This window comes from Corylus avellana, chromosome ca4, assembly GCF_901000735.1.
Source record: "Corylus avellana chromosome ca4, CavTom2PMs-1.0".
In the NCBI taxonomy this organism is placed as follows: Eukaryota; Viridiplantae; Streptophyta; class Magnoliopsida; order Fagales; family Betulaceae; genus Corylus; species Corylus avellana.
In genome coordinates this window covers 7,175,993-7,189,473 of record NC_081544.1, presented here as the reverse complement: position 1 = coordinate 7,189,473, position 13,481 = coordinate 7,175,993, and the positions used below count along the sequence as shown (strand labels likewise).

Below are 13,481 nucleotides of genomic sequence, written 5' to 3'. Positions count from 1 at the left end.
TTACTCATTTGTGTTTTGCAGTTGATCTCTTGATTTTTTCTGAAGCTAGTTTAAGTTCTATAAAAATTATCAAGGCTGCTCTTCTTGAGTTTGAGAATCTGTCTGGTTTGAAAGCTAACTTCCAAAAGTTTTTTCTATTGTTCTGGAATTTCAGATAGAGTCAAGCATGTTCTGTTGGATGATTTAATGATGAAGGAAGGTCACCTCCCTATGAGGTACCTTGGGTCCCTCTTATCTCCTCCAGACTTTCTTGAGCTGACTGTGGAGCTTTACTTAGCAGAATTTTTGGTCGTATAGATTCTTGGCTTTCCAAGAACCTTTCCTATGCAGGCAGGCTCTAGTTGTTATCTTATGTTCTTTACAGTTTACAAGTGTATTGGATGGGTATTTTCATTCTTCCTAAAAAGATTATTAGAGCTATTGAATAAAAATTCAATAGATTTCTTTGGAATGGGAAAGAAGAAGGTGTAGCTAAGGCTAAGGTTTCTTGGTCTGATCTTTGTTTTCCTAAGAAGGAGGGAGGTTTGGGGTTGAAGAAGCTTGAAATTTGGAATCAAACCTCTATGCTTAGGCATATCTGGAGTATTTTTTTTAGGTATGGTTCCATTTGGGTTGCTTGGGTTAGAGAAAATCTCTTAAAAAGAAAGAGTTTTTGGAGTGTAGGCATTCCTCAGAATTGTTTCATTTTCTGTTATGTTTTTTTCATTTTGTTTTGCCAAGGGACTAGCAAAATGTAAGTTTGAGGGTATTTGATGAGTGCAAAATATTACATATTTGGGCCCCTTAACTTGTATTTGTTAAACCCTTAGCTTTGTTATTTTCTGATGTTTTTTTGGGTAATTTTGATGTTTTAGTGTTTTGCAGGTCATTGAGAGAAAACTGCGGTCTTTGGTGTGAAAATTAGAAGAAATTGAAGAAGTTGAAGATCTTTGGAAGTGCGCTTGAGCGCAGGGATACTACGATCGAGCGCACTCATGCAATCACCCAGACGCACAGCGCCCAAGTGCTGCGCTGCAGAGCCTTGATGCATGCTCGAGTGCGCTCAAGTGCACCTAGTGTGCAATCGAGTGCACCCACATAGACCTGGCAAGCGCTGAACACTAATTTACTGTATAAATATCATACTTTTATTTTGTAAACGTACTGGAGGGCGCCGTTCAGTCCTAAACTTCAAGTTTTTGTCATTTTTGAACTCTGAAACGATTTCCCTTTGTAATTTTTTTGTTTCCATGAATTCAATAAGTATTTTTATGCTTTTTGTAGTCATGAGAGGCTAGATTCTTGAACTAAGGTTGAAGATGAAGCCACACCATTGATTAGTTTTATATTCTTATGTTTTGTTCATACAAATCCGTCATTTAATGTAATGTATGTTCGTTTCAATTCAATTATGCGACAAAATTGTGATTGATTGTTGTTTATAAATTGTGAAAACGTTGGATATTCATTGTGTTTCATCCGACGGATACATTGCATCTTTTGGTTTACTTTGGATATCCATTGTCTTTTGTGCAAAGTATGGATACATTGGATCTTTTGAAATAAATTGGATATGCATTGTCTTTCGTAAATAAGGATGGATTAATTGAATGTTTCAATAGGCAAATTTTATAAAAACAATAGAACATGCTTAGGGTTTAAATTCTTAACGGATGTATGAACAAAACATGAGAATGTGTGCTTTGATTTGGTGAGGTGAATTCCGAATACCTTAGTGTCTTCTATTATTTGATTAAATTTCAGTTTTAACTTAGTTTATATTTTGCACCACAAAAATCACAAACAATTTGGAACTAGGTAAAGACATAATTAGTCTAAACTAGAAATTAATTTTTGCAACGCAATCCCTTATGGATCGACTTCACACTTGCACACACTATATTGCACACGACTCATGCGCTTACGAGTTAATTAAATTTGCACATCAATTCCCACACCAAGTGCTAGTAGCCAAAGCTTTGTCTAACCTCTCTTGGGTGATATTGCCATCAGACCGATTATTAGACCAAGTATACCGTGATCCACTGTACCCAAGGTCGCCCAAATAACAATCCTCCATAGCAAGTATGAATACCGCCATATGCCCATCCCTTCGCCTTATGCTTCCTGTTTTTTCAGCTTGATGTGTCATCTCATTAAAGTCACCTACACTAAGCCAAAGTTCTAGAGAGAAAGACTTGGGTTGCTTTAGCAGTTCCCAAGACTCCTTACGTTTCGAGTTGTCCAGATTGCCATAAAAACCCGTAAGTTTCCAAGGGGAGCTCTCCTCATGCCTTTTAACAATGGCATTTATATGTCTTCATAAGTAATTATGAATTTCCAATTCATTAGCTTCCTTCCACATAAGTGCAAGGCCTCCACTCCTTCCCACTAGGTCAACTACAAACAATCCTACATATCCAAGTTTGAGCCTAATCCATTCCATTCGTTTGTGGCTGCTAATTGTCTTGATGAGAAACAAGAAGCTGGGTTTCTTTTCCTTAACCATTTGGCTAAGGTCTCGAACTGTTCGAGGGTTCCCAAGCCCTCGACAGCTTATGATCCTCATTGGACTTGGCGGGGCCAATAAATTTTCACCCTCTGTCTACTTCACGCCCCTTTTACTCTTTTTCCTTTGGTCTGTCCTCTCCCTACCTAATTCCTCAAAGGTAGTTTTCCTTTTATTTTTGCTTCTAACCTGCTTGAATAACTTATCTCATTTACCTCTGTTCCCACGTGCTTGGTGTTTCCACTTCCTTATTGTCCATCCCTTCCTACCTTCTGTTCCCCCTGGTCCCTTTTATGTCACCATTGAAACCACTCCATCTTCTACGACCTCGTTCGACTGGCCTTCCAATGGCACAATGGTTCTCTCAGAATGGGTCTCCCTTACTTGCTGGCCTCCTTCTTTCTCTATTAAGGTCCCAATGTCCATATTATTAACGGACACGTTCTCCTGCATGGATGCAAGGGAAATGTTGTGATTCTCCTCCAAAATTTGTGCTTTTGTTTTTTGCATGAGCCACGTCATTGCCCTTCTGACCGCACCACTGCTCCATCATAACACTATTAGTATGTCGCCCTTCCAACACATTCGAATTATTGGCCAATTGTTGCTCCTTTAATTATGATGTTGCCTTATACACCTCAACGCTCTTGTCCTCCTTATGGAAAGAATCAGAGTATGCGTTGCTTCCCTCATCCCCAATATGGCTATGTTGGCTATGTTTTCCATGATATGCGGAACCTGCCTTGTAGGACTGTTCCTTGTTTGTTGACACGCCGTCAGTTTTCCAGCCACCCTCGTGGGAATGCCCCTTCCCAATTCTCCACCATACCTCCTCCTAGGCTCTTCCTCATGTTTGTAACACCTCGTGGAAATCAATTAACTGGTAATTGACTCTATTGTTTGTCTCCCAGCCTACATTCCTTACGGAACAAGACTCAGGGATCTTAAGCTCTCATGAATGAGAGAATACATCAAAAGCCTTTTAAATTACCGGAATAGAAAGCAATAGCTACAAGCCACAAGTACAATCACCATAGTAAAGATAAATCATCATAACATAAATAGATCTCCCAAATGTACTGGTCGAAGACCAATCGTCAAAATAAAAATATTACAAACCCAAAAGATAATTGTCTTGCAATAAAGTAATAAGATCAACGCCTAATTTTAAGTAATACCAAGAGATGACAATCTCTACCATATCCGCTCGTGTGGTTCCTCCATCATCCTACATGGACTTTAGCCACACTGGATCCAAATCTTCAAAAATGACTCTAATCAAATCCTGAGCGATCACCCAAGTCCGGTTCGTAGGCATCATCTTCTAAGCTAGCTAAACCTCACAATTTATACATCATAGGAGAAAAATAAAAATAGGGGTAACTCCAAGGACTTAGTGAGAGTTAATGTACATAATACCCATACAATTTTAGTAATGAACTTCGTTTGGTAATGAATGCAACATTTTAGGTATGACAGTCTATGGATGCAATATAGATATAAGAGCATTCTTAGCAGCCTCACCAAAATAACTAAAAGTACACTTTTAGTTATTTTAATAACTCACTTTTTTATAACACTCCAGCAGCCTCACTATTTTAACAATCTACTTTCACTATTCCATATAAATATTCTTTTTTAAATATTTGTGTATTCTTTTTAACTATTAAAGGAAGAGAGAGAAACGAAAAGCAAAAAGGAAGAAAGCGAAATGAGTTGTTTAATCAATAGGTGAGTGAATAGTAATTTTTAAATTTGGTGAGTGCTGTTCACCTCACTACTTTTTTTTTGTTAGAGTAGTGAGGCTAAAAAGTGGACATTTAGGCCATTTTGATTAAATTGCCTCACCAAAATAACCAAAAAATGGTTTTGGTGAGGCTGCAAGGAGTGCTATAATACATGCTATAATCATGAGTAATGATAATAGTTCAACATATGGGTGGGTATCGGTTATAACGGTCTGGTTTTTCCCATTTCCGGTTACCGACCGAAATTTATTGGTTAATTGGTTTCCTAACTGATTACCGACGGGTAAGATTTTATTCCGAAAATTTTAGTTAAATCAGTAATCGGTTAAAATGGTTCGGTTAAATCGATTTTCGTAGGCTTTTTTTTGGGTAATTACTGTTTGCTAATTGGGCCAAAAATTAGTTGTTTTGGGGGCCCATATATATTTGGCTAAAATAGCTTATTGAAGCTTTTTTATATTGATCCACCATTGCTTTTTTATATTATAAAATAAATTTCTCCAAAACAAAAGGACTAATTAACATAAGGAATGCCAATTAGACTAAGCAAATCTCAACCAAACAAAATCAATTAACGAAAAATGCTTTAAACAAAGGCAAAGAAATCTCATCCAATGCTTATATTAAAGCAGCAAACACCAGCACCAATCTGGCAATCTCAATGCATCAAATCAACAAAACTAAAAAAAAAAATCAAACCTACCCAAACCCAAATTAGAATCCATCCAAGAATAATAAACAAAGCATCAACTAAATAAAGTCACTTATAAAAAGGAAAATAACCCACATAAATGGCAACACCGATTACACAAATATAGAAGAGAGAAAATATAAAGATAGTGATCAATATGGATAAACATAAACACTGTTATACAATAATTTCCATGAGCCACCTCAAACATAGATTGTCTTCAATTACTTAAATTTGCTTACTTCAATAATCCAACAAATCAAAACATAAACATAGTGAATCGCTATTAGTGATTAATATTAAAGAGTAAGAAATAAATATCAAGTAAAAAAACAATAAGATGCAAAAAACTTACCAAATACTTTCAACAAAACATCACTCCGCAAAGTTCATCCATCAAGCCTTAATTCGCATCAAAAGTGAGGGAATTAGACATAATTTCTCCCACAATGAAATTTTTAAAGGATTAGTGAAAATAATTTAATCAAATAATTATAACAATGAACAAATTTGAAATTAACAAATATTACCTAACTAAAGCTTGTAGCTTTCTTCATCTTCAATATCAGGCAAGAATGACTCACCATAGTTAGAAATGGGAGAAGATCTCAACCAATTCTGACAATAAATAAGAGCTTCTATTGTTTTTTAGGATGCGACCCTGGTGCTAAACGCCGACTTAGAAGCAACATAAGTAAGTGGAATTGCTAGGAGGCCCTAGGACATCTCGCACCATCTCGGAGAGAATTGGAAACTTTGCCATATTTACCCTCCACCACATTAAAATATCAAATGTGTCACTTGGTGTCTCGACATCCTCCGAACAATACTGCTCTATCTCTATCCGACACATCATCACATTTTTGGATGCCCGAAATGAATGGTAGTCCGCTAAAGCATCTTTCTTAATAGTACCTACACCTCCTGAACTTGTGCAATTATGCTCTTCATTTGAAAACCTAGCCTCACTTCCTCCAACATTTTTAACATAATGTTGATATAATATAACTGGTCCAAGACACTCTTTAAGTTGTCAACAATTTTTTTTGCTTTTGGTATACCCACATTATTCTGGAACCAGTATTCCAAGACATTTATCTTGTAACGTGGATCAAGCATAGAAGCAACAAACAACAAGGGGTTAATAGCCTCAAAGTCTCCCCAATACTTATCATATTTCACTTTCATTTTCATTGCCATGTTATTCAGCGAATAATCATCACTTTCACAATACTCCATCAAACAATGATAAACATTTTGGAGTATACTAAAAAACAAGTTGGAAGTTGAGTACGAGGAACCCGACATTTGAATTGTCTCCTCATAAAACACACGTAGGAATTTAACAAAGTGTCGAACATTATTCCAATCTTCTTCAGTCGGAGCCCCCAACGCTACCCTCCCTCCACTATCATCAATCAAATAGTGTAAAAATTCTCATCTTCGTCTAATATAAGATCAAATGCCCTTTCATACTTTTGTGCCACCTCCAACATGGTATAAGTAGAGTTCCATCTAGTGGAAACATCAAGAGTCAAGGAAGATCTACACCCAAGTGTCTTCCTTTCTACATAAGACTTAAAGAGGGCCAATCTTTAGGGGGATCCCTTCACATACTTCACCATATTTCGGATCCTTACAATTGAATCATCTACATCATTCATACCCTTCTGCACAATTAAATTTAAAACATGCGCACAACACCTTACATGAACAAACTCATGGCGACAAATAACATCTTTGTTGGACATATTTCTTTTTTTAAAGTCACCAATTGCATGATCATTAGCACTTGCATTGTCAAGTGTTATCGCCAACAAACGGTTAATCCCCCATTCCACCAAACATTGCTCTATTTCCTTAGCAATATTGCCTTGTGATTCGACACTTGGCGAAATGCTAATATTCTTTTGTGATATTTCCAAGTAGAATCAATGAAATGTCCAGTTACAACTATGTAATTCATATTTTGAATCGAAGTCCAAGTGTCAGTGGTCAAACAAACCCTTTGACAAGCCATCAACAACTTATTTTTGATTATGTCCTTTTTGCTCATAAACAACTTAACATAATCCTTCATCACTGTATAGCGAGAATGAAGCTTAAATCGAGGCTCAAGAACCCTAAACATTTTCTTAACATCAATCTTGTCCACAATTGAAAATGGAAATTCATCAATAATGATCATTTCACAAAGTTTCACCCTAATAAGTTTTCCAGAATACTTAGCAACAATTAGGTTATTATCAATACCACCACCACTCTGACTCTGTTCGGCCATAAAAGTAAACTTAGACTGAGAGCTATCTTCTTTTGCTTTTAAACTCTTGTACTTTTGACATGTTCTGACATGGTACAATATGTTAGTGGTGCCATTTTTTGTACTATGACATTTATACTGAGTCCCACAATAGTTACAATTTGCAGTAAGAGAATCTTCAGAACTATTTATATCTTTAATAAAATGCTCACATACTGAAGATCTTTTTGTTAATCTTTTTTTATAAGGGATTGGTGGTCATCGACCACGACCATGAGATACTCCAATAGAACTAACACACTTAATCCCTTGGGTATCCGTATCCAACTCATCATATTCATCATCATAGGTTTCTAATTCTTCATCATCTATGCCTATAGGACAAGAAGAAGTAGCTGATGTAGGTGCATCCATCTAAACTTCTGAAGTTTCAGAAAAATAATAAGTGTTAATGTTTGCCTTTATGTTTCTAGGTTTATCTCGATTACAATAAAAAATAAAAATAGTTTGTATTCAATTATCTAACACTGATAAAACCAAACTTGAATCCAAACCAAAAATTCTTAAAGACCTTCTATAATCTCCAATTAGATACATATGCGATTAACTGAACTTTGTTGCTACAAATATAATTAGTAAAGTAAGGAATTTTACTATAAACCATGCTAATACATTAGAACCAACCCCCAAAGAAAATTGAATAAAAAAACCAAACTTTGCGACCAAACCCAACAAAATTAATAGAAACAAAACTTCAAAAAACACCCAAAAAATTAGAGTAGCTTAACACAGCAATAGCCCTAAAAACAGCCCCAACAATTATGTAGTGATACCTTACAAAATACAAACCAACACCTAAAAAGAAAAAAAGAAAAGTAATATACCAGAGACAAAGGTAAATTCTAACTTTTCCTAAAATAAAAAAGGCAAATCAAATTCAATCTAAACAGAACAGAAGTTCCGGCAACCCACGACCACGAACAGAAGTTCCGGCAACCCAAACAGAACAGAAGTTCCGACAAAAAGAAAAGTAATATACCAGAGATAGAGGTAATATACTCACGGACTCACGCCGTCACGACAACCCATGACCACGAAGTTTCAACATTGCTCCGAGGCAGCACCACGCCGTCCTACAAGAGAGTGAGAGGGGTGTGCAACTGTGCTGAAGAGTCAGAGAGGAGAGAGCTGGGAGTGAGGCAGGGAGCTGAGAATGAGGCAAGAGTCTTGAGAGAGTAGGGGGCGGCAATGGAGGGTTTGATTTAGGGTTAGGGAAAATGAGAAAGAGAGGTATATATATCCCCCAAAACTATGTCGTTTTGTATATTAGGAAAAATTCAAAATTATAGTTATACCCCCATTATCGGTTTCTTATCGAGTATATCGAAAACCGATAACCAAGTTTTAACCGACCGATTACCGACCAATAAGATAATCGGTATAAAATTTTTAACCGATAACTATCAGTTGCGGTTAGTATCGGTTCGGTTAAATTTGGTAGGCAGTCAGTAATTAGTCTTCGGTTAATCTGCCCACCCCTAGTTCAACAGTATTGTTTACCCAAGATATTACCCATTCTCAGCAGGGTTGGCACTGTCCCGAGAGACCTGTAATACAATGCTGGTGCCCCGACCATTGTACGCTACTATCCATAACACTAGCAGCCTGACCAAGTCGGGTGGCCCACACTACTAATGTTGTACGACATGTTGTGACAGCCCGTTAACGCTGTGCCAGTCATGAAACAACAGTTGGATCCAAGGCCCATATATCAATACACACATTTGACCATAAAGTTAACATGTATAGTAAGCCCATGGCCGTTATCCTTCACGTACTGGTGTACCATTTCACACGATGCAATTAATCTTGTCTGTATTTTACATGCATGCTTTTACAAGTTTCAATGTCAGTATCTTGTTAAGTAGCACATTTTCACAAATGATAGAGTTCATGTGCAACAAAGTTTATATCGTGAGAGTTGTAAATATGCATATTTTAGTATACAAAATAGTCGTGTATTGCGGAAAAATAAATTGCGAGCATTATATGAGTTAAAACTCACCTAGGTCGAACGAGTTCTCCGGTAATCCTTCAAACGGTTCGGGTTCTCAAAATCTGTGGAAAACCTTCTATTAGTCCTAAGTCTAACTGAAACAAAACTAGAACATGGAAACAGAGGCTATCAGACGACTGGCCAAAATGGCGTTCCCTGGAGCGTTGCTGGCCGTACGTCTGCCCAGAAGGTTCAAGTAGAACCTCATTTGTTCCAAACGTCCTCCTATCCCCCAAAACTAGTTTTTAAAGCTACCAAAAGGATTTCTAGGATCACCTATCTCAAAATAATACCTCTATGCACAAGAAAATCTGCTCAACAAAGATGAAACGCTAAACCAAACTTAAACAAAGATTAAAGGCATAACCTAACTAGAGGCTCAAACCAACAACTAAGCTAGTCTAGAGAAGCCGTATAACAACTAAAGAGAAAACTTAAGCATAGAAGGTTACCTCATTGAAACAAAACTTCCAAGAAACCACCTCTTCTCCTTTAAGAACTCACAAACTCACAAGAGCACTCACATAGGATCTCCAGAGGGTTCATGGGCGAAAATGGAGCATAAGGGTCGAGGGGGTAGGGTATTTATAGGTGGAAAAAAGTTGTGAGAGATGCAGGGTTGTTTTGAAAAGTAGCATATGTACAAAGACTGCATCGTACGTACTGGCATTAACCAATGGTAAACCAAAAGTCAACGTACGTCTGGGTGGTTCCCCATGCATACGTCCACGTACTATTTGCAGGGGTACGTACGCGTGGTCCTCCATGCGTACATATAGTCAGAAAGTCTGAATTCCCCAAAATGCACACCCAATTGTTCCTGGTGACCTAAAACCCAAATTAATCATCTAACTAAGTTGTCTGACCTTAGTTAATTATTTGAGTCACTATAGTGTCACCGTTGAGAGGGATTGATTGCACATCCTGTATAATTACAATTGATGTATTAATGTATTATCATTATAATATATATGATAATATCACATGATCAATTGATCATTAAATCGTATGATTATATAATAACAAATTATATATATATATAACATTACATAATTATACAAATTCACGCTAATACAATAATAATAATTATTTATTTATTTATTCTATTAGTATAACTTGTATTCTTAACAAGTTATGATTTACATTTAAGGACTTTATTTTTATAAAAAAAAAAATAATAATAATAAAATTACAAGTAGATGTAAATTAATGTAAATTTGGGGTCAAATATTTTATATTTTTCAATATGAGCTCCTTTTGGAGCAATTTGGTCCAATGTGGTATATATATATATATATAAAGCCAAAAACTAAAAATTGGCCCAAATGCCCAACTTTGAAAAAAACAGTAATATGTTTACTAACCACTAACCGCCTAGCAACTGTGGTTAATAAAATTTAGTAACCGTTTAGGCAGTTACGGTTAGCCGTTATTGGCAATAACCGCTAACCACAACTGCCTTTTCACTTCTAATGAAACGATAATTTTTTTTTTTTTTGGAAATCCATGATACAATCTATATAACACAAAAAATGATTTCATGAAATCGTATTTCTCTCTTTCTCTTATTTTTTATTTTATTTTTTTGTTTAAATCCCATCAATCCCAATATGATACGTAAACCATTAAATATCATGTAAAAAAATAATAATAAAAGAAATCATAGGGTGTGAATAATAAAATGGTTGAAAGGGACCGTTCTTCCTTTGGGACTGACATAAATCTCAGATTTTGGGTCATTCTCTCTTCTCTTCACTCTAACACTCTTAGAAGCTAGAAATTCGAGCAAATAGATTTCCCAAGGGTTTTATGGGAGCTAAGGGTTGAGCTTTTAGAGTTTTGGGCGCTCAAAATCGGGTTTTTGTCGAACCAAGTTCAATCCTCTAAGTGAGGGGTTCGAACCTCCATTTTTTTTTTTTTTTTTTTTTTTGGAGTATTACTAGTCGATGCCTTTGGGAGGATTAATCAACTGCATCACCTTAGCGACGAAGGTCCCAATCTCGTCTATGAAAAGATGTCTGAATCCCACCCCACAAACTGCAGGCGTACAAAGAGATGCGACAGTCACCCAGCCAACCAACCTTATGTTGGGAGATAAATACTTTTGGGGAGTCCTTTTGTGAGACATAATCTAACATGTTGAAATATGACACAACCCAAAAGCTTAAGCTTATGGATTTGGGCCCAACAATATTATATTAACCATTCACACTTTTTGTATATTTCCAATGTGGAATTCTATTCTTTTTTACACTCACACGTATACTCAACACCTTAAGGCTACATCATCGTCAGAGCTGGTAACCACAACATTTACAAGTATATATATAGATAGTTGATGATCAGCTCATCCTTTGTTATCTTAATTATAACAAAACTTTAGTTAAGGTGGCAATTTCAACAAAGGAGGAGATGTTGTGGAACAGGGGGTATCCTGACTGTATCCATGTAAAAGTCCTTGCCGAGCAAGGTTCCTCTTAATAAATGAAATGAGTTCGTTATCAAAAAAAAAAAAAAAAATTATAACAAAACTTGGTTTTATCTTTATATGGTAAGAAATGCAGGCCATTCAGGAAGTTTTGCTTCAGGAGCTCCTTTCATTAGTGTCCTAATAATTAATTATCATCGCATGTCAAATTAAATATTTTTTCTTTTTTCTTTTCAAAATACTCTTGAAATTATTAAAACAAATTAAGGAGGATAATATGAAAAATGCAGCACCTTTTTGGTATTTCAGTTTCTTTTTTAATTTTTTTCCGAATACTAATATAAAATTTGGAGAAGATAAAGACAATCATGTACGCCTGCAGACAGAATATGTGGACTTTTCTCTTAATAGACGAAACATCTTGAGCAATCGGCTCACGCGACACCTTCCACTTGTTTACTGCTCCTTTTCTACTATATATATATATACTTGAAGGAAGCCAAGGGTTGCCTTAATATTATCCCAAAAAGTCTGGAAATTTAATTGCTGCCGTTTCCATATAAACAATCACCCGATCAACGTACGTTCACACATGATTATTCCCTCAAATTACTTAAAATTAGAAATTCTTATGTTACGAAATCATAGCCGTTCATTAAATTTGATGGTATATAAAATATCAGCGGCTTTTATATAACCAATGCATTAATTTTGATTTTAAGCTGCTTTTGTTTTACCGAGGTAGTATAGTAAATTTACAAGCCAGCTGTTTTAATTACCAAGGTAGTATAGACCATTGGATTTCTATTTGCAAATCTCAATCCGTTCACACACGGCTAGCTGAAGTTTTTTTTTTTTAACATGTCTGTATAAGAGAGGGGATTCGAATTAGTGACTTCTGTTTCATTAAGCGTAGTTCTAACTGATTAAGTTACCTCTTGAAGACACAGCCAGAAAAGTTGAAAGGTCAGATAAGCAACATATATTTTTATATTTTCAATTATATATCTGTTTAGTAGATCGCATGCATGCTTGAAACTGGAAAGGTCAGATATGTGAATGTTGATTTGCTTTAAATTCTTCTACTTTGTACGTATACGTCACATATATCATGTCAAGCACCCTCTGCTTCACCTCAATGATGCATTTGTTAGACAAAATGTTAGAACCAAAGGCTACCAATATATATATATATATATATATATTTGCCCCACGGTAGAGATCGAGTTTATTCATTCAATCAATAGCTTATTTTTTTTAAAAAAGGTCCAAAATCAATACTAGCTGTCTGCCTGCAGTCTCGTGATTCGTGACTCATTTTGTTGAAGGCAAAAATCTGAAGCTCCAATGGCAAAAGCAAACTCTAAAGCACTCTCTCCCTCCTCTCAAAAAAAGGAAAAAGAAAAAAGAAAGAGAGTACTACTCCTTCCCCACCATGGCTTTCCATCCAGAAAAGCTGCTTCAGCTTCATCTTCCCCACTTGATGATGATAACTGTTTTCCTCTTCCTCATAATCCCCTGCGCATCTCAGATATCGTTCAACTACACCGATTTCTCTCAAGCTAACAACGAAGCTATAACAATGGCAGGAAACGCTTCAATCTCAGGTTCAGCCATCCAACCCACACCAAATGCAGTGGAGAATTGGGGTCGTGCCACGTATTCCGAAACCATGCATCTCTGGGAAAAGAATACAGGGATAGTCGCCAACTTCACCACCACCTTCTCTTTTATCATCTCTTCGGAAGGCGCCGACAGATACTCAGATGGGCTAAGCTTCTTCCTCACAAGCCCCGATTTCCCTCCACCT

At 36.3% G+C, this 13,481-nt stretch overlaps 1 protein-coding gene across 1 annotated transcript in view; it reads right to left on the bottom strand.

Annotated features, from left to right (window-relative positions):
* Positions 1-13,228: 13,228 nt before the first annotated feature.
* Positions 13,229-13,481, bottom strand: part of LOC132177973 (L-type lectin-domain containing receptor kinase IX.1-like) — a 3,510-nt gene continuing 3,257 nt past the window's right edge. Inside the window, exon 2 of the mRNA XM_059590441.1 lies at positions 13,229-13,479. Within this exon, the coding sequence (XP_059446424.1) occupies positions 13,229-13,479 (251 nt within the window). The remainder of the gene's footprint in view (positions 13,480-13,481) is intronic.